Source organism: Corvus kubaryi, unplaced genomic scaffold (assembly GCF_017639235.1).
Source record: "Corvus kubaryi isolate FWS band 111438036 unplaced genomic scaffold, C.kubaryi_AGA036_p1.0 76, whole genome shotgun sequence".
Lineage (NCBI taxonomy): Eukaryota > Metazoa > Chordata > Aves > Passeriformes > Corvidae > Corvus > Corvus kubaryi.
In genome coordinates this window covers 2,685,440-2,711,054 of record NW_024582063.1, presented here as the reverse complement: position 1 = coordinate 2,711,054, position 25,615 = coordinate 2,685,440, and the positions used below count along the sequence as shown (strand labels likewise).

The following is a 25,615-nucleotide window of genomic DNA, read 5'->3' as shown; positions in this document are numbered from 1 at the left end:
ACAGCATAGATTTTTGTTGGCTTGAAGTGGCACGTACCTATAGTTTATGGTTCTAATCTGTGATGCTGCTGTGAGCAGCTGTCAGCTGTGTAAATGCCCCTCTGGCATCTTAGAAGAAATTGGTGTTTGGGTATCACTAAGAAGACATTCATACAAGGGCACAACAAGGAACATGTTCAGGGAAAGGTGCTGCAAACTCAGGAATATTTCACAATTTCTGCTACCTGGTCTGATCAGAGATGTAAGCATGACCCTGGAAAAACAGCTCTAATCACTTCTGTCATAGTACACAGGTTCTGGTGATGTGGTCTGCAGACTCCAGTTTAGTATCTTTGTAAAGCCACGGTTCTGGTCCCTGCAGTTCTTGTCTTCTCGCTCTTACAGCTGGAAATAGCACACTGCTTTGTGCTGCCTTGCCCAGGGAAATCCTGGGGCAGTTTGTTAGTTTGTTGATATGTGAAGTCTCACATGGATGTATTCTTCAGAATGTTATTCCTTCACATTTAGTAGGTCATCTCTCTTAAGGTCACTTTAGTAGGCTTCTTTTAGTGGCCAAAATGGCAATCCTATTGCTCCTTAGGCTCGTCTGTTCTAAGAAAAAATAATGTGAGGGGCATTACATGGATGTAATTGTGCTGTGAATTTAGCAGGCAGGAACTTTGAATGCCTTACATACAAATCCTCTAAACTTTGGAGGCTGCTTTGTGTGGTTGTGTCTTTAGAATCATAGGATCCTGAAGGCATTAACCAAGCAAGTGACCTTTGCAAGGAGAACTTGCCTGCTTTGAGGATTCATGCCCCAGGAGGGTCTGGTGAGAACACAAACTGCAGGCAGGGCTTTCCCAAAGGAGCTGTTGTTTGTGGAGTGTCCAAGTGCCCAAGAGCAGGTTTAACAAAGTGCACTCCTGTCTCCACACAGTGACATGGGAGTACAACTTTCTCCAGCCTCTCTGAAGAAATACATCTGGCAAAACTAACACTTCTTTGGGTTTAGATTTTTCATTTTAAAAGGAAGAACATAAATGGGAGTAAGTGGAAGGAGGAGACTTTGGAATGATTGCTGGCTATTGGTTTCCTACATCCCAGATGTCCTCTTTCCCTAATGTGTTCATTGTGGGAGAACAAGGAAGTCTTCCTAGTAGTTTTTCCAGACAGTGACTATTTCTGATTAAATTCTTTTGTGTTTGAAAACATTTGCAGAGATTTTGGCGTTGGGACTGCATTATTATTATTGTATGGTTAATGTGGGTTAATTGAACCACAATTAAGCTAATAGCAGTGAGAAGCCAGCGTATCTGGAACATGCACAGTAGCCTGCTTAACATCTGCACTTGTTGGCAGAATGGTTCCTCCCATGGAAAAGGTGAACTAGGAAGTTTGGAAAGAGGACTTGAAGTTTGTAACTTTTATTGGATTTTTTGCCTTTGGTTTTAGAAGAAACATGCTTTAAAAAAAGGCTGCCTTGAGATAATTGGCATTTTAAATGGGAGTCTTTCAAGTGACAAGTTGGTAGTCTTTTTCAGTCAGAATTTGAGCTTGCTAAATATGTCAATAACCTTGTATTGATTACCGTTTAATAGCAGCACCTGCAGAACAATATCTTCAGGAGAAGTTACCAGATGAAGTGGTTCTAAAGATCTTTTCCTACCTGCTGGAGCAGGATCTCTGTAGAGCAGCTTGTGTGTGTAAACGCTTCAGTGAGCTGGCTAATGATCCAATTTTGTGGTAAGTGAAAAGCTATTCCTCATTATCTTGAGAAATACTAGATGTGCTGCTCAAGATGCCAGTACAATAGAAAAATTGAAATGTTGGTTACAATTAGTTGAAGTAAAACTAGTTGTGTTTTATTATGTCTGGTTTAGTTAAGCCTTATTTGTTACTTATGAATATCTATGTATTAAGGAGTAAAATTTGATTCTCTAGTAGTGTAGATAACTAGTTAAACAATGCCTGTTTTAAATAAATCAGTTCCTTTGGTTGCCATTCCTTCTTCCCCCTTTAACCTTTTCTAGGCTACTATGGGGATTGTGTTACTTCACACAGAAGTAGAAGTTAGATGCAAGCTTCACGTTAGATGCAAGCTTTGTCTAGTGTTACTTAAATGGGTTTTTTTGTTTGGTTTGAGTTTTTTGTTTTGTTTAATAGTTGGATACTTGGGCTGTTTTCCCCCATGTGAATCTGCTCTACCCTGGGTTACTGAGAGTTTGAATAAATGGGATCTAAATTTGTAATTTTTTTCTAAGGGGAAAAAAACCCCCCAGCATGTTTCTTAAGCTGTTTTGTTTAAAAAGTAAAAATTTAGACTAAAAGAAAAATAATAAAATAACATCACAGAACTACCCCTTTTTTCCTGTCCTAAAGACAGCTTTGTGGATACCTTGTCAGATGAACCACAGCCTCTGTGATTCAGTGGCGTCCTGTAAGTCTGGGCTTAATATCAGCAGGCTCGGACACTGCAATTATTTGCATTCTGGCACTAATGAAAAGAATCCAACTGCTGTGTGCCGTTTTCTTCTTTTTAAACCACTGTAATTTGTTCACTGATGAACTCTTTTTTGGAATACAGTGCATCACTTGTTCTCAGTGAATGCATTTTTCAGCCTTTTTTTGGCAAGGTGAGGAAGAGGTGGTGCCACACTTGGTCTTAAGTTTTGTTATACTTGTGCTACTAGCTTTTGTAAGTGTTAAAGCAGCGCTGTAGTTAATGCACAGTTTGATTCACAAATAGTGTAACTTAAGTTTCTTCATAAAAATTGCATGTTGAGAACCTTTTGTCTTGGATTGTAAAACATAAAAATTTTTGTCAGAAAAACACAAAAGTCAGTACAACATAAAAATTGGTTTTAAGTGGTAGGTACTGATCTTGGTTGTATTCACTGTTGCTGACTGGCAAATTCTGTTAGGAAAACCCCCAAGTTTTAGCCTTTGGTTTTATATTAAAATGGAAGCGTAATCAGAAACGCGTTAATTTTGTCTTCTGCTCAGGAAAAGATTGTATATGGAAGTATTTGAGTACACTCGTCCAATGATGCATCCTGAACCTGGTAAATTTTATCAGATTAATCCAGAAGAATATGAGCATCCAAATCCCTGGAAAGAAAGCTTCCAGCAGCTGGTAACAGTTATATTCATTTATATTCAAATTTATAGGTATTTATAAAAGTAAAAACACCAACTTCTGAAATGTGGATGACAATAGTAATTATCTTGGGTTTAGACTTTAAGATCCTTGTGGATGTTATGCAGTAGGGGGAATTCAGAAGTTATTTCCCATTTTAAAGCACACTTTAGAGAGATACCACATGGTACAGTGGAGTCCTTGAGTATCCAGCTCTTCTATGTTGGGTTTTGCATCACAGAAATTTTGTGTAAGAGACTGTCATGGTCTGACACTCACAACTTGAAAGATGTTGTTGTCATATCTTACTAAACCAGTGTGTGTGCTGGTTATCAGATTTGTGTGCATCTTCCTCTGGTGAACCAAACATATATTGGTAATATCACTTGGGCTAAACAGTGATTTACAGCTGGCCTGACTGGAGGTAAACAAGTCGTCTTTAAGGAATGTGATTGCACCTCTAATCCAAAATTTCAAAGGTATTGAAGGAACAGCCAGGCATGATATTAGGTAAACATAAGTAAGAGAAATAAACATTGAGGTGAGTGTATCACACAATGCCATGTGTTGGTGGTTAATGAATTTCTGAAGTGCATTGAGGACAAATGCTTGACTTGGCTTCTTTATTTAGTATTCAATCACAAGTGAAGGTGTGGAATTCTCTTTTCCTCACCATATAAACACAGTTTTTGTGGTAAGCTGCTGGAAAACCAAGAGATGGAAGTAAGGATGGGTAAATGAAGCTTTTCAGTCAGTTTTGAGGCTTCTGCCTGTGTAAGTAGTTGGTCTCTTGGCTTAGTTGATCACTCCCTTAGGCTCAGACATTTTTTGGTGTTGTCATTTCAAATTGTGTGCCTACAGTGGGAGGGCAGTATATGATCCTTACTTCTGGGACGAACTGTTTCAGCAAACTGCTTGTTAATTAGGGAATTAGTAGATCTCCTGTCAGTGCGTTCAGGCCCACCTGTCTGCAAGCTTATCACAAACTCTTTTCCTTGTTTCAGTACAAAGGAGCACATGTAAAGCCAGGTTTTGCTGAACACTTCTACAGTAATCCTGCAAGATACAAAGGAAGAGAAAATATGTTGGTATGTTTCTAAAGCAGTTCTTTAAAATGTTTATATATCTATATAAATGGAAATGGACATTACTCTAAATTTGTCCCTTTTCTTCTAGTATTATGATACCATTGAGGATGCTCTTGGTGGAGTTCAGGAAGCTCATTTTGACGGACTTATCTTTGTTCACTCTGGCATATATACTGATGAATGGATATATATAGAATCTCCAATCACCATGATTGGTGCAGGTATGTAAACTGGGAGCGTCACTGTCTCAAGCTTGTGTTAATTACCACCTTAATTACCATGATACTCTGGTGTGTTAAATATCCAGTATAAATGCCCATCTTTCTTCATCTGCCTAGCAAATAAGTGTTTCTTGTACAAGTGTCACTAACTCAAAAGTAGCTCATGCTTCAGAGTTAAGTACTGTTGTCTGCTTGCTAGTTCTCAGAATAACTTAATTTATTTTTTATTTCATGAGGAGAAAAAAAATGGAATTTGTTAGAAAGCTTACTCAGTTACAGGACTGCAGTTGAAGTTTTTACATTTATGTATATATAAAATATATATATATAAAACCCATCTCCAGAGAAGAAACCAGCAGTGGGAACAAGCCCAAATTAGTATCTGTCCCATTTTCTTCAGCATCATAATTCCATCTTGAGGAAGGAAATGAGAGCATCCAGCAGAAAGATTCTGAGACTGGAGCTTCTTTCTCTATTCTCTGCCAACTGTTCCTCTGAACAGAAACCTTTATAGAGAAGGAAATAAGACTTGGAGAATAGGAAGGGTTTAGGAAGTTAATATAATATACCAGGCTACAAACAGTGGAACTTGTGAAGCTCCTTGCTTTTCCTGTCATTAGTTAGGAGCATGCTAATTCCCGGTAGCATGATAACTGGTGGGAATTCAGGCTGCATTACTGTCTGGTAGAGATTTTGGTTAAGGGATCTCAGACCTCTTGTTCCTGTGGTGACCCAGAAGTGAATTACCTGCTGTTTGTGTTTTCTGAGAAGCTATCTCTCTGGGTTGGATGGGTTTACTGGGTTGTAGGTTTTATTGAGAGTGGTAGGTTTGGGGTTTTTTGTTTGTTTTGGTGGGTGTGTTTTGTATGTGTATTTTCTTTGTTTTGCAGAGTCCCTCTTTTTGGGTATTTATCTGTTCTCCATACCAACTGTTTTGTTCTTGAGTGAGGCTGTTCTGGCACTTCTTGCCTGGGTTTTGCAGCCTTGGCAGGGAGAATGGTTTTGAGCAATGCAGTCAGATTGTTCCAGTGTTACTCTCAAAGCTTGTCCCCACAGATCTGCAAGATGTGGCTGTGTTAGTATGTGAGTTTGTCAGTTTGTGACTACGTTTCTGGAGCTAACATTCTGAACATGCCCACTTACAGTGCTTTGGTTTGTGTTGTGGAGAGCTTTTGGAGCACAAACTGGATTCCTTTTGGATGAGACTAATTTAAGAGACATATTCCTGGAATACTCTTACTGCCCTTCAGTAGCCAGTGTGTGTTCAGTCAGAGGGACCTGCTGAGGACTAGTCCTAAGTCAGTCTCTTCTCCCCTTGCTGTCCTGCAGTGTGTGCTGGGAATGGCTCATCCTCAGCACTGTTTCCCTCTGTGGTACCACTCCTGTGTTAGGCTGCAGTGCTTGCTAATGGAGATGTGGCCACAGACAAATAACCCCTGGCTTCTGTTTCACAGAGGGGATGAAGAGTCATATTCATGAAGTGCTTCAAATACAGAGAAACTGTATTTCATTGTTTATTTTACAGTGCAGTGTATTAACTGCACTGTCCTAAGATATAAAATTTCTCAATCGCTTCATGACACTTGAAATGATATCTTTGATATCTGGGTAAACTTCTGCATGTTCTCTGTCTCCTTTTAAGTTTTGAAAAGCCATCTGCTTTCCCTTCCTCTGGAATTAACCTAAGTTATTCAGAAAAACAGTCATCTTAAGTACAGTCCTTTAAAAGCCAGGGATCTTCATTGTGTATTTTTGTAACTGAATAGCTGTCTTGGGGAACAAAACCTCCAAGAGGAATCCAGAAATGCTAGATGTATTTATATTTCAGTTTTTGGCACTGCTGATTTCACTTCCTCAGACTTTCTCCACTGAATGGTGAGTGACATTGTAGAGAGAGTCAATTTTCATTTGACTGGAAAAGAAAACAAATTAAAGTGAACCGCTAAGCCTTGGAGAACTACCTCTTCTCTGCTCAGTCTGGCATGCTTTTCAGAATGGTAGGATTAAGGCAGCACCAAATCTCTCTGCATTTCTACTCAAATTGCTTTAATAGTTTCTTCTTCTGGCTTCAGAAGAAGCGCAGCGTTATTAGAAAGGCAGTTAACATACCTTGAGCTTTGCAAGAAGCTTCTGCTTTCACGTAAGCAAAATGTGCTTACAGAATAATGCCTGGTATTCTGAGTTTGTTGTTCTGTTTAATTTTGGGGTTATTTCTTCTCTTAAATATGTGTGAAGGTTCAGTTGGTTCAGAAGGAAGGCTTTGGAAGTATCTGTGGCATATCTGAATTGACAAGAAAGAAGCAAGAGGAGAGGTTCTGTAAGGAAATGGTTGTATCTGGTTCGGCAGACAGAAATACCTTTGAATTTCTTAAAAGAATTAGGTTTTCCAGGGTTGGAAAGGGGGGTGTGTTTGCTGCAGGAATAGGAGCCTTCCATGGAGTGCTCATCTCACTCAAGACACAAAATCTCCCAACTGGCTGAGTTTCAGCAGTTGTACAGACATGTCCTGATCTGAGAATCTTCACTGAATGTGTATTTTCAGAGCTACAGCTTTCATTTTTTCCCTTTATTTTCCACTTGACTTAAATAATGTGCAAGTAAGTGAAAAGGGATTATCAACAGATTCTTCGGTCAAGGGAAAAAAAATTAGTAAAACCAGTAAAAATTTGTGTTATTGTAAGGGTGGAAGAATCTGAAATGGTAAGGAAACTATCATAATTGGATTATTTTTTTACTTTAGAGTGCAAGAGTACTTTCACATGCCTGAGCTCTTCTTCAAATACCCATTCTGCATCTTTGAAATGAAAGCTTTATTTTGGAATGGTTTAGCCATTTGTGGTGTAGGTCTTGTAGACTGTAAGATCTAAAAGAGTATATGGTTTTTGCTTGGTACAGTTGGACAGTCACAGCTCCTGTAGAATGTGTAGTGATTTTTTTGTCTTCTAATGCAGTGAAAAGTGAAATCGTTTTATTCCTTTTGAAGAATTAAATAATTCTGAGGCAACATCCAGTTAATTTATATTTCTTTAGGCAATCCCTTACTGTAGGCTTTCTGTTCCATTATTTCTAAACAGTCTATACATGGTCCTTAAGCTGAGCATGAATTCTGATCCTGGGGAACATGACTCCCTTAGGTTTCAGCAAATTGACTTCTTGGGAGCTGTGTTTTGCTTGATTACAAAATTAGTGGCCCTTTTCTTCCATTTCCGATTCTTATACTGGTTTCTTTTTTCTAAAGTGGCCTGAGCCAAAAGCTGAAATAGAGATACTTCTCTGAAGGATGATTTTGCGAAGATTAAGTAGAACATTGCAGAGAATTTCCTTGGTGCATTTAGAATGAAACTAGTGTTTAAGGAAGTCTTCCGTATTTTCCTGGGGAGATCTAAGTGCAGTGATCTTACTGACTGGCATGTTCCATGATGCGCATTCTGGGACCTTGCCAACTCGGAAGTTACTACTTGCTTAGGAACCTGTGGGCTGAGAGGAAGGTGTCTGTAGAGAACATGATCCAAGTGCTTCGCAAACAATTCCACAAATGTCTGTTTAATAGTGTTTCAGAGCATCCAGTGTAAAGTGCAATTTTTCTGTGGCACCCTGAGAGGGAACACAATTCTGATACTGATTTATGGCTTTCATATCCTCCTAGGAGCTCTGTTTATTTCCTGGGTTTGGTTCACCTGCAGTACTGTGGTGCTGTTCCTTTTCATGTGCTGAAATACATGGATTTGTTTATGCCGCTGCATTTGCACCATGGTGAATATATAGAAATGTTACCAAACCACAGAAATATGTTTTGCATGGTGACACAACTCCTCATCAAAGCCTCTTCAAGTTGTTATCTAGTATTAAGTGAATAGTGGTGTAGAGGAGAGCCAGACTACCTTAAAATATTTGCAGTTCTGCAGTAATGAAAGCGGAGACTGGGCTTTTAGGTAGTGAGAACAAGCTGGATAATACTGTAAATGTTGCTTCATTCTGACTGACATCTTTCTGCTAGAGTGACAAAGAACAGGACATACCACTTGTCTCTACTAATGTCAACAGACAACAGAAAAGGATCTGCCCATGAGGAATCCTGTGCGTAGGCTTTTCAATTAAAATACAGAATTTAGGGCAAATGCCTCCTCATGTTTGTGTTGAGTTGGAAACAGTTTAAAATGCTATCTGATAAGTTACCTGCTGTAGTACATGGAACTTCCACCTTTGTATTTGGTGTATTGAGGGAAGGCTGCTTCTGGCTTGCATGTTTAATGTGCAGGTTTGAATCAGACAAACGATCCTGCTTGTGAATGAGCGTCATTGAATTTATTCCAGGGGGTGGCTGTTGTTAGCTCGTGCTCCCTCTGCTGGCTCATGCCATCCCAATGTAAACGTCGCCTGCCTTTGGATTAAGGGTAAAGAATCGACCAGAGCCTCGCTGATAGCACAGGAAATCAAATGGCACATTATGGCATTTTGCAAGTGAACCACTTTACAATCTTCTGTACATACAGCCAGTGGTATAGTTCAATCTAATTCCTTTTTTTCCTGACGAATAATGAGGATATCAGTTCAAAACTCTGAATCTTACATTTGAGAAGTGTGGGGAGGTCACTTGTAGGTCATGGGCAGATTAGCAGATAGTGGTTCATCTCAGTGATGAAATGTATGTTTTTAGCGTTAATAGAAGGGTTTAGAATACCAAAAGAAATTGTGCTTGGAACAGAGTTAAACTGCCTCTAGCTTAGTATCCATGTTTAAGCTGTTCATTCTAAATAGTAGTCCAAACTAGCTCTGCAAAAGAGAAGGCTATTCTCACGGTACTAGATATTACTAAATTGGTGCTAGATTATCTTAGTTAAAGACTAGTTTCTTCGTTGTCTTTGAAACTTCCTTCTTTAAGATAGTTTTGACAGGAAGACTATGTGCCAATAATAGTGTTAATTTTCCTTTGTTGCTTTGAACAGAATTCTGTAAGTATTTTGAGGATTTTTGGTTTTTTTCAGCAGCATAAACTAAGACTTACTAATTGTTCCCTTTGCAGCACCTGGAAAAGTAGCAGATAAAGTTATAATAGAAAACACTAGAGATTCCACCTTCGTTTTTATGGAGGGTTCTGAAGATGCCTATGTTGGATATATGACAATCAGGGTAAGAATCTCAACCTTAAGCACATCTTTTAAAAAGTTTATTTTAATGCCTGAGCAGTTAAATACAACACTTTTGTTTCCTTCGTTTTTCAGTTCAACCCTGATGACAAATCTGCTCAGCACCACAATGCACACCACTGCTTAGAGATTACCGTGAACTGCAGTCCAATTATAGATCACTGTATTATTCGAAGTACTTGTACAGGTTAGTGGGCTTTTTAGTGTTTGAAGGAACACAACAAATTGAGTATGATTACTATTGGCATATTTTTATTTTTTGATGCAGGTATTCAATACAGGTCTGCAAGCCTTAATTGCCTTGGAGCATCACTATTAGAGTGACTTCTTTGTGTCCAAAACCTCTGTGATAATGTGTAGTTGGTCTTCTGTTAGAATCTGTTTGGATTCTTTGGCCAGTTGGTTTGAAACTGAGAAGTGACAGTTCAATAAACATACCTGGGTTTGGTGTATAGTTGTAGCTGGCAGGATGGGGCATTTGAAAAGGTTACACATGGGACTTGTTCATTAGGTTTGTTGTGATAATTCAGTATTGGGATCAATGTCATTAAACAGTCACGAGATGTAACTGCTAAGCTCGGCTCACTTCCAAGTGGAATGATTTGACATACTCAGAGGATGAGTAGCAGCTCTACAGGCAGAAGTGTTGAAAGACTCATTTCACCATCAGAGACAATGAGGAATTGATATTGCCCGATTTGGGAAAGATCAGTAATGTAGACTCAGGAAAGAATGGGTCAGAGTCTGGAAATGAGGAGCTGGATTGCAGTTAAAGTCACTGGCAGGAAGACATGACAGTTTGCAATCACTAGACACAAGACATGGCAAGTTTAACATCTTTGAACACAGCCAGGTGGAGTGGAGTTGGAGTGTCAGAAAGAAGAGGTTCAGGAGAATTAAGATAGTGAGTCTTCACATGGAAATGGCCATATGAACTTCCCATTGCCCAGGTCAGCTAGGGAGAGGGAATGGATCTGTGCAGCAGACTGTGCATGGAGATTACTCAGCTCAACATAGAGGCAAGGAAAAAGAAAAGAGTTCTTCCAGCTAGATATAAAAACTACACTTTTCTGGTACTGCCTGTGAAGAATACTGCAGGGAGCCATGATGAGCATGGTGGATGGATTCCTGGTCTGTGCCTTCTAGAGGAAGATGCACTTTCTTGGAGGTTTTGGGTGATAAAGCACTGCACTTGGTCAAGGCAGTTCTATGCTTTGCAGCTCTGTGTTTTGCATCACCATCTCTTTTATTGGAGACACATCACCAAATACTTGGAAGTGTTAAAATGAGAAAAGAGGAGCAAAAGACAGCGAGCTGCTTCCAGTGTCCCAGTATCCCAGTGTTAATGCTAATACTGGGAAATTGGAGTATACGAAGAAAAGGTGTTCTGGAACGTGCCATGAAACAATATTGGGGACCCTGAAAACCAGTGAGAGGAATTAGATAAGACCACATTCAGCTAGATTATTAAAGTAATTTGAAGAGCTGCATGACTTCATATTCAAACATGCTTATAGATAGGCTACCTTCTGTGAAAGTTGTTTATTAAAATTAAGTTTTGAGTAATTTTTTTCATGATCACTTCCCATTTCTGAGAATTTTGAAGTTTTACTCCCTCCAAGACTCTGGATTTCTGAATGTTTACTCTATTGAATTGTTGATTCTCTTCTCCAAAATTAAAATTTCTAGTCAATTTTGGAGGCTGTGTGTAGGCTACACTATCATCACTTACTGATTATTAAGTTTTATTGGCTTTTTAATCCTACCAAGCCGTACTGTAGCCTACTCAGGAAGTACTAAGTTTGTGTAAAAAGGGAGAAAGAATGGCAGTCTGCCAGAAAAGGCATTTACTGTTTCCAGATAATTGACGTCTCTGAAGTATTGATCCATAGGCATTCAAAACCTCTTTCCTAGCACTTGCTTGATACCCTTTCTGTAGATGTCCTAATTGCATTAAAGCATATTTCTACATTATGTCATGTGTAAAGTTCTTAATGTTTGTCATATGTAAAGATGGGAGCTGTGTAAGTGCAAGTGAATTAAAGTTGGAGGTTCCTTCTGCCAGTCCAAAGCATCTTTAGAAATATTTTCAAATAAAGTTTAAATGGCAAGATCCTGAGTCTAGAGGTTCTGTTGCATCCATTGTGGAAGAAATCTGTGTTGGTCCTCACCTTGATGGATAAAAGTAGTAGTGGATGGCAATGTTCCTTTTTTTTTAAATTTTAATATTGTTAAAGTGTGTGCAGTCATTATATTCTGAGTAAACCAAGCAAAGCTTAAAACCAATACAACATGTGGTTTGTATTCCAAAAGGACCAATTTCACACAATCAATACTCAAGTCCAGTGAAGTGAGTCACAATAAAGATTGCTTTAATGAAATTAGCAAAATGTGATAGAGGTATGCTTTTAGAACATCACACTGGGTTCCAAAAATCCATAGCTCCTCAGTCTCACAAAAAGAAGACAGAAGGAGAGGAGTGAAAGCAGTTATAAAATACAAGAAACAAGATGTTGTTAACAGTTAATATAAATAGGAGATTAGGAATTGAAGGAAACTGGGGATCTCCCTCCAAAATAAAAACACACCATCAAAATACCACTTTACTGCCACAAAGAACTTGATAAACAAGACAAGATGCAACATCTGTCTAGAAGCGACAGTGCTTGTGTCTTAATTTGGGGAACAAAGGGAGTTTTAGCAGTGATGCTGATCCATCATAGAATGGAAAAAATTGAATGGCAAAGTGTTGTGTAATTTTTGTTCCATATTTAATGAGAATAGGCAGGAATGATAAATGCCCTCATCTCCTAGAGGGGTAATGAAACATGTTCCACTCTTGACAGTAACTCTGGATGAGGTTAAACAGCTGTAAAAATAGACATTCTAAAATCATGCAGGAGTTTAAAAAGAACTGGCCAAAAAATTCTCTGGCTTCCTTACTGTGTATCAAGGGTAACTTGAAACCTCGATGAGATGGTCTTTGTCCCTGGGGGAGGTGGCAGGGAGGAGACTACACAGGATGAAGTATGGCAGGAGTACTGCCTATTGATCCTGGGTAGAATGATAAGGTATAAATGCAGGGGTTTGGTCCATCAAGAATTTAAAATTTATGATGAATCGAATTAGTGTGTATTTACAGAAAGTTAATAATGGTTGCATTACACTGTTGGTATTTTTGATTACTTTCTTTGACTAAAAGAAGGCAGCAGTCCCAGTATAATTACACAGATCCTTGAAAAATGTTTGACTTCAACACATAGTGCCTTAAAATATTAAAGTTCTACAGAATGACCAGAGCACACACCATATAGATGAAAAATAACTTTCAGGGTAACTAATGGAATTTTTTTTTTTATTGTGGCTGTTTCAAAGATGACTTCTTGACTTGCAGAAAGGAAAAAAGATCCATATTGATGAGTCCTGTAGACAATGAGGACTTTATTATAGAGTGTTTTAGATACAATATGAATGTAATATAACTACAGTTGTATAAATAAGCAGGAATGGGTTGCTGTGACCTTCCTGATAGGTGGACTGTCAAGCACCACTCACATTAGTCTGACCAAGAGCAGAGTTATACACACAACTTGCTTTTGTTCCTATTTCTGAGTGATAGACCTCTCTCCTGGAAAGCTGGGAAAAGCTTGAAGAGTCACCGTGGATAAACTGCTAAATATGAGCCCTCATGTAGTCGAGTGGCCAAAAGAACTGATGTGATCCTTAGTTACACCTGTGGGAATACTGAGTAGAAGTAGAGAGACTGTGTTAACGCCTCTGCTTAGTCCTGCTTCAGAATGAAGTGCTCCTTTCTGGTGACCATAGCAACATGCTGGAAAATTTAGAAACTGTTCAATGAAAAGTCATATAAGGTAAAGCAGAAAAATTCAGTTGTAGTGAAAAGCACAGTGACTGCAATTTGTTACTTTATCAGGGAGAAAGCTGAAGGAGCAAATTGCTTGCACTGAACACATGCGTGCGTTGGGTATGGCATACACCGGTGTAAAGAGAACGGGTAACTGGGTGCCAAAGCTGGAGAAATTCAGATGAGCAATTAAAGTGTAAATTAAAAGGGCAGCAGCTCTCTAGCCAGCTAACAAGCTTTATACTGGTTTCTCAGTTGCTGGAAATCATCAAGTTATCAAAATTAAATATGTTTCTATGAGATATGTGCTGAAGTTCCTGCTACTAGAACTGAAGCAGGACTTAATTCAGGGAATTAGTATAGCCTGTATTATTCATGAGGCCAGACTAGACAATCAAAATAATTTCTTTAGGAATTAAAAAAAAATAAGCTCTCTGTAAATGAGTCTGTGAATTATTTAAGCATAGTCTTTGTGGAACTTTGCTAGAAAGATACATGAAAACTGACTAACAGAGCAGGTACTGGCTTGCTTATTTAGTGATGTTTAATTGTGGGGAATGTGTGTTATGTAGGCCAGGTTCCCTGAGACGAGCTCTTACCTTTCAGAAATCACTGTTGATTTTAGCGGCTGTGGAATTTCATGTTGTCATAACTTCCTGGAGTTCAGGGAATTGAGCTGATCTGCTGAAATCCTGAGCAGTTTGAGTCCTAGTTTCCTGGAAAATATGTGTTGCCTGGGTTATGGTATGGTAGCTGATCATTCAAGGGGCTTTGTAATTCAGCTGGGAAGAGACCTGTTGGTTTCTGATGTTTAGTTCTGTACTTGAGATTGTGCATTTGTGTCCTGCTCAACATTGGGTAGACAGTGTGTCTTTGTATGCTACAAAATTACTGTTTGGCCTCTTTGAAGTACTGAGTTGTGAAACTTTAAAGGGAAGTAAAACAAGGCAGTAATTAGCAGAGAATTTTGTTAGATTTCTGTTGTCCTCTGCTGTGAACAGTCAGTATACAGTGGGCCTAATGCAGGGAAATAAATGAGTGAGAACTTTCATAAGCATGAATTATTATATAAACCGTTGTCCTGGCAGCTGTTTAACCTTGGCAGGGTGATTTTAAAGCGACTCCTACAGTGGTTCTTGCATCTGCAAAATGATGACTTAATGTTTTTCTGCCAGTGGCTTGCAATGCTTTGGCTCTGTGCATGCCAGATCTTTTTTAAATATCAGTTCACACTAAGTTTTCTTGCGAAAGCACTGCCAGACTATTTATAAATACACTATGCTTTGGAGCTATGGTAACTGTACTGTTTTCTTCCAGTTGGCTCTGCAGTATGTGTTAGTGGCCAGGGAGCTTGTCCTACTATTAAACACTGTAACATCAGCGACTGTGAAAATGTTGGACTTTATATTACAGACCATGCACAGGTAATTTTCCATATTAATTTCTTTACGTCGATAAAATTGTTTACTGTTCTTGATTCTTGTCTTAATTTATGTTTTTATTTCCCAGGGAATATATGAGGACAATGAGATATCCAATAATGCGTTAGCAGGGATTTGGGTTAAAAACCACGGAAATCCCATTATCAGACGGAATCACATTCACCATGGACGTGACGTTGGCGTTTTCACTTTTGACCATGGCATGGTAACCTACATGTTTTCTTTTGAAGAAAGAAATACAGATGTTGTAGAACTAAAGTCTTCAATTTTTGCCTGTGATTGGAGAAATGTTTTTTTTTAAAAAGCGTGCATTTACTCATGAACAGATACTTTAAAACATGCCTACTGCTGTTCTCTTGCCCTTAGGTGGGAGACTTCACTTTAAAGACAATTTAGGTGAAAGAGGTTTAAGCAAGTTTTTTGCAATTGATTGGCATCCTGTTACATTGTATTATGTTGCAGTGACAAAATACCTCTTGAAATAGGATGTAAATGGTAGGCTTACATTTATGCTTCATTCTTTTCCCTTTGAAACGGAACAAAAAATAAGGTGCTGGATGATTTAGAAATGAAAAAAAAAGTTCTGTGGAGACTTAGCCTTCCTTTAATGTTAAAACTCTGAAACAGGGTATGTACACCTTCTCTGGGAAGAGGACTTTTGTAGCCGGGAATTAGTTGTGGAATTTTAACACAGAATTTCATATCAGAATTGAGGCCTCCTTTCATAAATATGTTTACTTGTGTGGGGTGAAGGTGATAACTTCTAATTACATGTAAAGTAGTGAACAATGAGATTCATAGCCCTTGAAATAAACAGAATAGTTTTTTGTCACTAAAATAAAAGGTAATTTGCTGATTTGTTTTAGGAAAATATTCTGCATATCTTCCAAAGAGTGCCAGATCATTGTTTTTCCTGCTTGAATGACAAAGTTGCAATTCCCCACGCCCAGATGGCAAAACAAGCAGTTTTCTTTTAGTCACTCTTAAAATGGCAGATTTCTAAGAGTGCTTTCCATTGGGTGTGAAAGCTCTTGATCCCCAGATGTAAGAAATCAGGAAAGGGAAGGCAAGAGGCCTCCTGGGTTGAGACTAAAGGGCAAGAAGGAAATGTACAGGCAGAGGAAGCAGGAACAGGTGACCTGGGAAAAGTCCAGAGACACCGTCCAATTGTGTAGTGATGGGGTCAGCAAAGCCAGGGCGCAGATGGAGCTGAACTTGCCAAGGCACACAAGGAATGACAGGGAAGGATTCTACAGGTATGTCTTTCAGAAAAGGAATGTCAAAAAGAGCACATCACCCCGCCCCGCCATGAGCAACAGCAGCGACCAAGAGATGAGGAGAAGGCTGAGGTACTCAACATTTTGCCTCAGTTTTTACTGGCGGTCAGTCTTCCCACACCTCTTGAGTGGATGGACCTCAAAGCAGGGACTGTGGGAGCAAAGTCACTCACACTGTAAGAGAAGATCAGGTTTGTGACTGCCTGAGGAACCTGAATGCACATAAGTCTATGGGGCCCAGTGAGACGCATCCCAGAGTCCTGAGGGAACTGGCTGATGTAGGTGCCAAGCTACTCTCCAAGACATTGGGAAAGTCATGGCAGTCAGGTGAAGTCTCTGGTGACTGGAAAAGGGAAACATTGCACCCATTTTTAATAAAGGGTAGAAAGGAGGACCCTGGCAGGTACCAACCTGTCAGCCTCACTTCCATGCCTGGAAAGGTCATGGCACAGCTTCACCAAGGACAGGTCCTGCCTGACGAACCCAGTGACCATCTGTGATGGAGTGACTGCAGCAGTGGAGAAAGGAAGGGCTATGGATGTCATTCATGTGGACTCCTGTAAGGCCTTGACACATTCCTGTACAACACCCTTTTCTCTAAACTGGAGAGAAGTGGATTTGATGCAGGGATGAGGAATTGGTTGGATAGTTCCATCCAGAGGGTAGATGCCAGTGGCTAAATCATGTCCCTCAGTGGTCTGTACTGGGACCAGTACCATTCATCAGTGATAGAGACAGTGGGATCAAGTGCTCTCTCAGCATGTTTTAACCCAGACCTATTCAGGTTTTTGAGAGTTGGCAGACTGGAAATAGCATTAACAGGAAATCCACTGTGGATAGAAACTAGTGAGGCCTTTCTCCTTTTTTGCCCAGGTTGCTGGGGAGGCAGGGATAAACGACCAAGGCAGTGCTAGTGGTAGCTGTTGGATTTGTGGTTTTCTGGTTTCAGTGGAAGGCAAACAGGTCACAGAGTGCTGCCATTTTTTCATGCTGGCATAAAGTCTTGTAAGTGGAAGGTGAAATATGGTGGGATTCTGCTGGTAGGTGCCTCTTCTTCACTCTAATACAGTCTAATAGACCATATTTGTTCTGTGTTGGGCAAGATTGCACCAGCTGAGAATGGCCTGCTGGCAGCTGCCTTCTGATGGATGGCTTTACATCATTTTCTGTTCTCTAGAGATGATGTTGTTTGGCTGGTTTGCAAAGAGTGGTGGCAGATGTCTTTGGTTTATATTATCTCATTGTTTGGACTGCATTAAGCTGTAGTAACATATTGTGCAAATACTTCTAATCCGCTTCACTGGGTCCATATATCCATACATCCTTTCAAGACTTAAACATACTTGGAAACAGGGAATGAAGTGATTTCAGCTATTAAAAAAAATGGTAAAGGAAAGTGCTTCAGTAACTCCTGCAGGGGAGGTGTCTGTGTGTAGGCTTGAGGGTTAATTGGAAAGTCTGGGTAGGAGCTGCTTCTTGTTTAAGTACTGAAGTATAAATATTAAATACATGAGCACTGAAATATTAAAAAAAGTTAAAAAGTCAGGCTGAATTCACTTGATTAATTTTAAATAAAAGTGTATTTGATCTATTTTCTGAAACGCCTGTTTCAGAGCTGTGATCAGTGTGGTATCACAAGCAAAGTGGAATAGAAATAAATGTTTCTCTTTTGTTTAAGGGAAACAGTAGCACATTAAAGAGAATGTGTGAATAGCGTCTATCTCAGCTGCAAATATTATTGAAGTATTTCATAAACTCCTTTGAAAGATTCAGTGCCCTCATGTCTTCAAAGTCTGCTTTGGCAGCTCCTTCTATCTTTGCATCATGTCTAGTGATAGAGTCAATGAAATGACATCATTGGCAATGTTTATATGCTCATTAAGTGACAGTGACGTGGTATCCTTCAGATACAAATCCTGTATATGTAAACAAATTAATGGATTTTCTATGTTTGCTTTTCTCACTTCTTTTCTGTTACTTTCTGTAATTTTTTTTTATATTGTTTCTGACTGTGAAGTGGGATAAGTACATTCCAGTGCTGAATTCCTACCCTACACATTCTTTTCCCGTGGGCTTCTGTGCTGGAATGCTGTCTCCAAAAGGTTCAAGAGTGCTTTGTTTTTCACTTCCATGTTCTCAGATTGTTCTTTGTGTTTTGATACTTGTAGAAACTTAACCTCTTTTTTTAAACTGGCAATATCCTGACATTTGCCTTAGTGCTGTGACAAATGTTTAACAAGCTGGCATTAAAAACGCAGCGTGGTATTGGCAGCCCTGGGTGCCTTACCCTGACCTGTCAGGTGCCTGAGATGAGTTACCAGGCATCTGTCATAAATTGTATTTTGTAGTTGTATGCAAACAACAGAGAAGTTCCAATTTAATGTAAGAATAAGCATAATTTTACAGTTGAAAGCTGAGCTCTAGGCAAAACCATTTTCATTTTCATTGCTCCCAAATGAGAAGCTTGGGGGGTTTCTTTCTGATGAAATAAAAGTGTAGCAGCGTGTGTCTAAGTTGGGTGATCATGCCTAGTTTACAGCTCAGTGTTCTAGATACTACAAATCATATAATTTTAAAGAAATGGGTATATAAATCCAAAAGAAAATTAGGCATATGCCAGTTTCTATACAGACTACATTAAAAATTCAATTTGCCTTTTGCTGTGCATAAAAATAAAGGGTTTGTTTTGCATCTTGGATGTGATTTTCATCATATGTTGCATTTGAATTTTCATAAAATGCACTAACTCTCAAATAAGGACCCTTTCAGGGTTTGGAAAGCAAATTTTTATAAGTATAAGTAGTTACTCTTTTTTCTCTCTTGGTCTCCTGTTGTCTTTTTTTTTTAATTTTGTTTTTTTTTCTACCCTATTGGGGATACCAGATTCAATAAATATTTAGGAAATGTTAAATCTTACACAATTATATCTTTTTTTTTTAATGCATGTGTTGTTCAAACAGTATCATGAAATGCCTCTGTGTTTCTGTAATGTTGTGATCTTCAAAACAGAGAAAGAAAAAAAAGCCCTTTTAGAAATAAAGGGGGGAAAAAATCTTCTGAGAAGAAAAGCAGCGCCAAAATCTCATCAGATAAAAGTTTTGACTCTAAAGCATTTCAAAGCAGTGTTTGTTAGACTAGACAACATGCAGAAAGAAAAAAAAAACAACCAAGTTCAATTACTGAGTTAGTCTTGATGTAAAAAGTCTTCTGAGTTTTTCCCTCTGTGCAGGGTCCCATCTTCGTGATCACATCTTTTTCTGTACAGTGTGTGCCAGGTGGGAACATCAGCATTATCATTGCTGTGGTGTTTGTTTCTTATTCCTTTGCCTGCCCAGATCTTACCAGCCTGTAGCAGTGTCCTTGCCCGCACAAACTGTCACTGTAGCTGTTATTTTGTGTCCACAGCTAATGCTTTGCCTGGAATTGTAAATAAATTCGATGTACAGAGCTGCTTTTTTAATATTTAGGATTTTCAAGCAGAAAGCTACTTGGTATTTTTGTGTAAGATAGTAGTACTTTTTCCACATGCATCCCTTATTCCTTCTTCCTTATTAATCATAGGGGCCTCTTTTCCCTTAGCAATCCTGGCACTGTCTGGTGCCAGGTGCTGTGTCCTCCAGGTTCTTCTTCTGTTAGCTGTTGAACTGTAACCAGAAACCCCCACAAAGCCCAAGTCAGATACCCAGCACACTTAAAAACCGTTCTTAGAAGGAGGTGGAGGCAGTGGAAGGCTTGAAGTCCCTCTTTGCAGAGGAGGGATATTGACCTTCTTGGCCTCAATAGCTGCCTGGCAAGTCTCCCAAAAGGATCAGGGCTTGAGCTGCCAAACAGCTGGACAGAGCTTAAGGGTTGGGCAGCTTGAGTGTGCTGAGAGACAGAAGTGATGAGATGCTTCCTCTCTTTCAATTTAGTTTTTCTTCTGGTTGGGCAAAATGGGCATGAAATACCATTAAAGTTCACCTTAAGAATAGGATGACTTGGAATATTAAAATCTTCTAGGACTGTGTCAAGAAAATGCTGTGAAAGAGCTGACACAATTAATTGGCAAGGCCCTAGAATGAAGTAGAATCAGAGAAATCATTGGGCAGGGAACAACTATTTTGCCAGGTGAATTTTCAGATGGGCCAGTTCATGGTTGGCGTGGAAGGAGTGTGCTTGGGATGGCTTTGTGCAGTGGCCTTTTTTTTCCCTGCCCATAGCAATGCTGTTCATAATGCTCTTGTTTAAATACAGTTGTGTTGTGGGCCTGCTGCTACTGTTACAGTGTCTAAGTGTACACCTTTTTAAAAAAGGGAAAAAGGAAAAAATTGTACTACTTGGCCACTCAGACCAATCCAACCCTGGAAAAATTACTGAACTCCCACATTCATATAATTTATTTCGATCAGTTGTTTCAAAGAAATTTAGCACACTTCTTCCTAAAGAAATGATATTTTTGCCAAATGTATATAGTTCCTGGTCTGAAAACAAGTAGGTAGTCTTCTCCATAGCACTGTCTTTTCTCTGTTGGGCCTGTGGGCTTTCTGGCCTTAGAAAGGAGTCTGATCCTTAGGAGCTGCTGAGGAAACCTGATACTGAGTCCTATTTAATGTGCTATATCTAGAGTTGCCATTTTTTCATGGTATTTCTTGAGTAGTCATAAATGGCGATGAAAACACAGTTGTCTTTGAAACAGTATTTTATTTTTGGAAAAATGAAATTATATAGTGTCAGGAGTTGTTTTAATTAGCTATATAAGTACTTAAATGTTGTCAATTTTGGTACAGTTTCCTTTTAAATGAGGGTTGTATTTAAAGGGAAGGGAGGGGAGGGAATAACCGTCATTTAAAAAAGGACTTTTACAGAAAACTGCATGTTTTATGTCTTCAGGGTTATTTTGAAAGCTGCAACATCCATAGAAACAGGATAGCAGGCTTTGAAGTGAAAGCATATGCCAACCCAACAGTGGTGCGTTGTGAAATCCATCACGGCCAGACTGGAGGAATCTATGTGCATGAAAAAGGAAGAGGACAGTTCATAGAGAACAAAATCTATGCAAACAATTTTGCAGGTGTTTGGATTACCTCAAACAGTGACCCAACAATAAGGTATCCTTTTCCTCACTGATATTTTACTGCATAGAGGAAGAAGAGATTTAATGGGGATGGGATAAGTGGACTTTAATTGAATTTGTGAGGAGCTGTAAATATTCCTGTATATGTAGAAATGAAATTGTCTGTGTTTAGTTGAACTGCATTTTTAATTTGTGTGTACACTTAGAGGTAGGTCTTTCTCAAAGCAGCAGAACATAAGTTCTTTATTTTAAATCTGAATGGTGTACAGTCCTGGCCACTACATACATATGTAGTGTTGTACAGTGTATTAGAATCACTTCACAATGTGGATTTTTTTCTTTCTTAGGGGCAATGCAATTTTTAATGGGAATCAAGGTGGTGTTTATATCTTTGGTGATGGAAGAGGCCTTATTGAAGGAAATGACATTTATGGTAAGCTGATTTGCTTGCTGCATATTGATTTCTGAGAAAAATGAATGTGTAAGTTGTATTAAATAACACTTTTGTTGACAGGTAATGCATTAGCAGGAATACAGATTCGAACAAACAGCTGTCCCATCGTTCGACACAACAAGATTCATGATGGTCAACACGGAGGAATTTATGTAGTAAGTGCAGCCTACAGACAGGCACAAACTTGTGTTCTGTTTTAGAAATGTTGGGAAAAAGTACCCTGTGTGAAATGTTTGTCCTTACAATGCTTGAGTTCCTTAAATTATAAACCATGTTCATGGTAAGAGACTGAAGCTGGTGCTGCTGTTTAAAAGATGAAGGCTTTTATGAACGCCACTAAATTATTCCTGTTACAGAGTAAAATATTTAAAATGGGATAGATTACAGAATTTCATCATTGCTTGGTTGAAAGCTTTGTGAAAAGGCTTAGTTTTCATAGTAGTATGTCATCACTTTAAAAAAAAAGTCTTCTCAGCTCTTTTGGAGTGTAATGTGTTTACCACTAACCTCAGAGAAGATTTTTTTCCTACTGCCTTCAGGATGATAGAAATTGGAATTGTTGTATTGAAAAAGTGGGGAATAAAGCACAATTCCCAACATGTGCAAGGGCTCTGCTAACTGAACTGAAAGAGATGTCAGGTTCCCTTAAGCAATACCAGATTTTGAGAAATATGTGTCTGTCTTTCTGCCAAAGGTTACCTGAGGTCCAGCTAATGCTGCAAGTGTGCAGCTTCATCTCTTCATTGAGTAAATTTAACCAGCTTCTTCCCCTGACTTAGAAAGCTGTTGTTTGTCCTCTGAGCCCAGACATGTGGTAGGGATGGTGACCTTCAGAGCCATGCCAGCTTTTTGTCCAGCGGGGGGACATGGCTGGGTGTAGGTTTAAGAACCATGAGCCAGGGCTTTCATGTGAGTGCACAGCACTGGGGAGGCACCTCTCCTGCCAACAGCCAGCAGACATTTGCAAATACCACTGCAGAGCCTTGAAACAGAATGATTTAGATGCAGGGTGTTCTTTTTTCATGGCAAACATTCAAAATCATGATACACTGTTATTTAAAAAAAAAAAAGTGAAAAAACTTACTCAAAATGGAAAGTAATTACTTTGCTATGGTAAAGAAGCCAGAGGTGGGAGGGATGGGTACAGCAGGAGAAAGAGTATTGGTGATTAGCAGGTTTTCTTAACTCTTAAACCGTCTTGTATTTAGCATGAAAAAGGACAAGGTGTGATTGAGGAAAACGAAGTTTACAGCAATACATTGGCTGGAGTCTGGGTGACAACAGGGAGCACTCCAGTCTTGAGGAGAAACAGAATACACAGTGGGAAACAAGTGAGTTTTGCTCTGTGGTTACAAGGGGGCCACAGAAAAGAAAGTCTTGTGGTTTTATGCCTCATTACTTTGGAACTAATAATATAATTCTTGATGTGTTAGGTTGGAGTTTATTTTTATGACAATGGACATGGCGTGTTAGAAGACAATGACATCTATAATCACATGTACTCAGGGGTTCAGATAAGGTAACATTTATTCTGATTTTATGCCAAAACAGACGTAGCTTGTTATGTGCTCTATTGTGTCTTTTTAGCTGTTCTTGTCAGTTTGTTTATAAAAATAACTTTTTTTGAAATCCAATATGTCTGAATACCCTCTGCTTTAACCTACAAGAAAGTTACCACAAATACAGCCTGGGTATTGACTGGAATGTGTGGCTCTTGAAGTCTGTAAAGATACTGCATGTTTGGAAAGAACCGTATTTTACTAAGATTTTTAAGCAGTGAGATCCGTGGGGCACTTCTTTAGAGGTGTTTGAGATGTTTGGCCTTGGGATGTAGTAAATGACTATAAATGACTTCTTTTTAATGACTTTAAAATGACTTCTTTGCCTACATTTCACTCTAGAACTGGAAGCAACCCCAAAATTAGACGCAACAAAATCTGGGGTGGTCAGAATGGTGGTATTCTGGTCTATAATTCTGGTAGGTTTGTTTTTTATGTTTATCCCGAATTGTTTGTGTTCTGTGGTGTTATATTATCTTCTCATTTATTATACTTTTTGATTTTATTTTTTTCCACCCTTCCTTCAATTTTAGGGCTTGGATTTATAGAAGACAATGAAATTTTTGATAATGCCATGGCTGGTGTATGGATTAAAACAGACAGTAATCCTACATTAAGAAGAAATAAAATCCATGATGGAAGAGATGGAGGCATCTGTATATTTAATGGGGGAAGAGGTAGCTTTTTCCCTTACTGTTTTACACTGAATATTCTGGATAAGAGTTAAATTTCAGTTTAAGCAGTGTTCTTTTTGAAGTGCTCTTTAGAAACACAGCTCATGTCTTCTGAAGTGATAAAATAGTTACAGCGAACATACCCTAATGCTTTTTAGCCTTAATTACATTAGTAATACTGCAATCTGTGGGAGGCCGAGAGGTAATTAATCTCATCCAAGATAACTGTTAGATTGCTGCTTAGGACAGTCCTTTTATCCCATTTGCTTTTGTAAGCTTTGCCAGTTGACTGAAACACAGTATTGAATTCAAGTCATGTAGCCAAAATCATGCTCGTGAGTAGTTCAGGTTCTGCCAGTGTCCAAGATTCAGGGGGAAAAACCCACAGATCTTTAAGGAATCTTTTGTTCACTTGTAAATGTAGAAGTGGTCCCTGTCTGAAATCCCCTGACTGTTGTGTGTCCTAATAGCAGTTTCTGATATTCTGCAGATAATCACTTGCTCTAAGTGAGCTTTAATTTTAAGTCAGTGTTTTAAAGCAATCCTGTCCTGCTTTAACAATAAAATGCAAGTGAAGCTTGGCTTTGGCAATCCGCTCATTTTAGAAGACAAGAACAGAGAGGTGTTATAAAAATTTAAAAAAAATTTGGAAAGCAGAAAGACACAGTTTTCTGCAGTGGTGCCTATGATCCCAAATTCCGTGCTGTGTACTGAAAAAATGCACTTCCAAAATTACACACTGAGAATTACTTCAAACTGGTATCACTGATGTTGGTGCTGTTGGTGCATATTCTCCAAATGAAAGGAGTTATTAGGAGGATTATGACACATAAGATACTTTGAAAACATTTCACAGAAAGGTTACAGGTCAGAAAATGTTCCCAAGCTCAAATGTCACATTTGTTGGTCTGTCATAGGTCTTCTGGAAGAGAATGATATCTTCAGGAATGCTCAAGCTGGTGTTCTTATCAGCACCAATAGCCACCCTGTGCTAAGGAAAAACCGAATATTCGATGGATTTGCTGCAGGTTTGTGCTGTTTAAATCAAATTTGGAAGCTTGGAGTGAGCTTACTCTGAGTTTTCTTACCCCATGGTATTTAGACGTTTTAAAAGAGACTGGAATATCCTTCAGTGTATACTAAAAGTCACTTGAGAATTCAGAATTGTAGTCAGGGTATATTTACAGCAATCTTGGAATTACAGCATGTTGGGAGATGACACGTACTCTGTCTTCTTTTTTTTTTGTGAAATACTTTCCATTATTTTATTTTAGAAGCAATTGGTAAAGTTGTCTACAACATATTCATAGTTGATGTGCTGGATGGTGGTATGAATATCTTATCACTGCTTTAAAACCTAGGAAACGGAGCAAATACACATTTTAAAGACATTTGAATTGCATCTCAAGTTCAACTTTCTCACTCCACAAAGTTGAAGAGCTATAAAAATGAGCGTTTCTTGCTCTAAAAGAGATGAAAAATGTTTAACAGTGATTTTTTGCAATTTTACTGTTTAATCATCACAGTTTCATACGTCTTGCATTCCATTCCATTTCAACTAAAATTGCATTCTTGAGTTTTCTCCCATCTTTCTTTCAGAAGAAGCAAGTTTTCTGAGAAGAACCTCTAAAGGTGTTGTTTCAGTGTGGTGGGGGGGAAGGATAGGTTGCTGTCAAGAGCAGTCCTGGACAAATGACTTGGAAGACACGGGTTACTG

The 25,615-nt window shown here is 38.8% G+C and overlaps 1 protein-coding gene across 2 annotated transcripts in view; it reads left to right on the top strand.

Moving 5' to 3' along the window:
- The window catches only part of FBXO11 (F-box protein 11), a 68,979-nt gene that overhangs the window by 39,453 nt on the left and 3,911 nt on the right, over window positions 1-25,615 (top strand). Inside the window, exons 4-19 of one of the 2 annotated variants that reach the window (XM_042051882.1) lie at window positions 1,584-1,725; window positions 2,986-3,115; window positions 4,123-4,206; window positions 4,295-4,427; window positions 9,451-9,557; window positions 9,650-9,761; window positions 14,757-14,863; window positions 14,949-15,086; window positions 21,028-21,245; window positions 21,559-21,644; window positions 21,726-21,820; window positions 22,874-22,996; window positions 23,099-23,184; window positions 23,567-23,643; window positions 23,758-23,901; window positions 24,816-24,926. In XM_042051882.1, coding sequence (XP_041907816.1) covers window positions 1,584-1,725; window positions 2,986-3,115; window positions 4,123-4,206; window positions 4,295-4,427; window positions 9,451-9,557; window positions 9,650-9,761; window positions 14,757-14,863; window positions 14,949-15,086; window positions 21,028-21,245; window positions 21,559-21,644; window positions 21,726-21,820; window positions 22,874-22,996; window positions 23,099-23,184; window positions 23,567-23,643; window positions 23,758-23,901; window positions 24,816-24,926 — 1,893 coding nt within the window. Of the gene's footprint in view, window positions 1-1,580; window positions 1,726-2,985; window positions 3,116-4,122; window positions 4,207-4,294; window positions 4,428-9,450; window positions 9,558-9,649; window positions 9,762-14,756; window positions 14,864-14,948; window positions 15,087-21,027; window positions 21,246-21,558; window positions 21,645-21,725; window positions 21,821-22,873; window positions 22,997-23,098; window positions 23,185-23,566; window positions 23,644-23,757; window positions 23,902-24,815; window positions 24,927-25,615 lie in introns of both variants that reach the window. The other variant, XM_042051881.1, reaches the window with a different exon arrangement.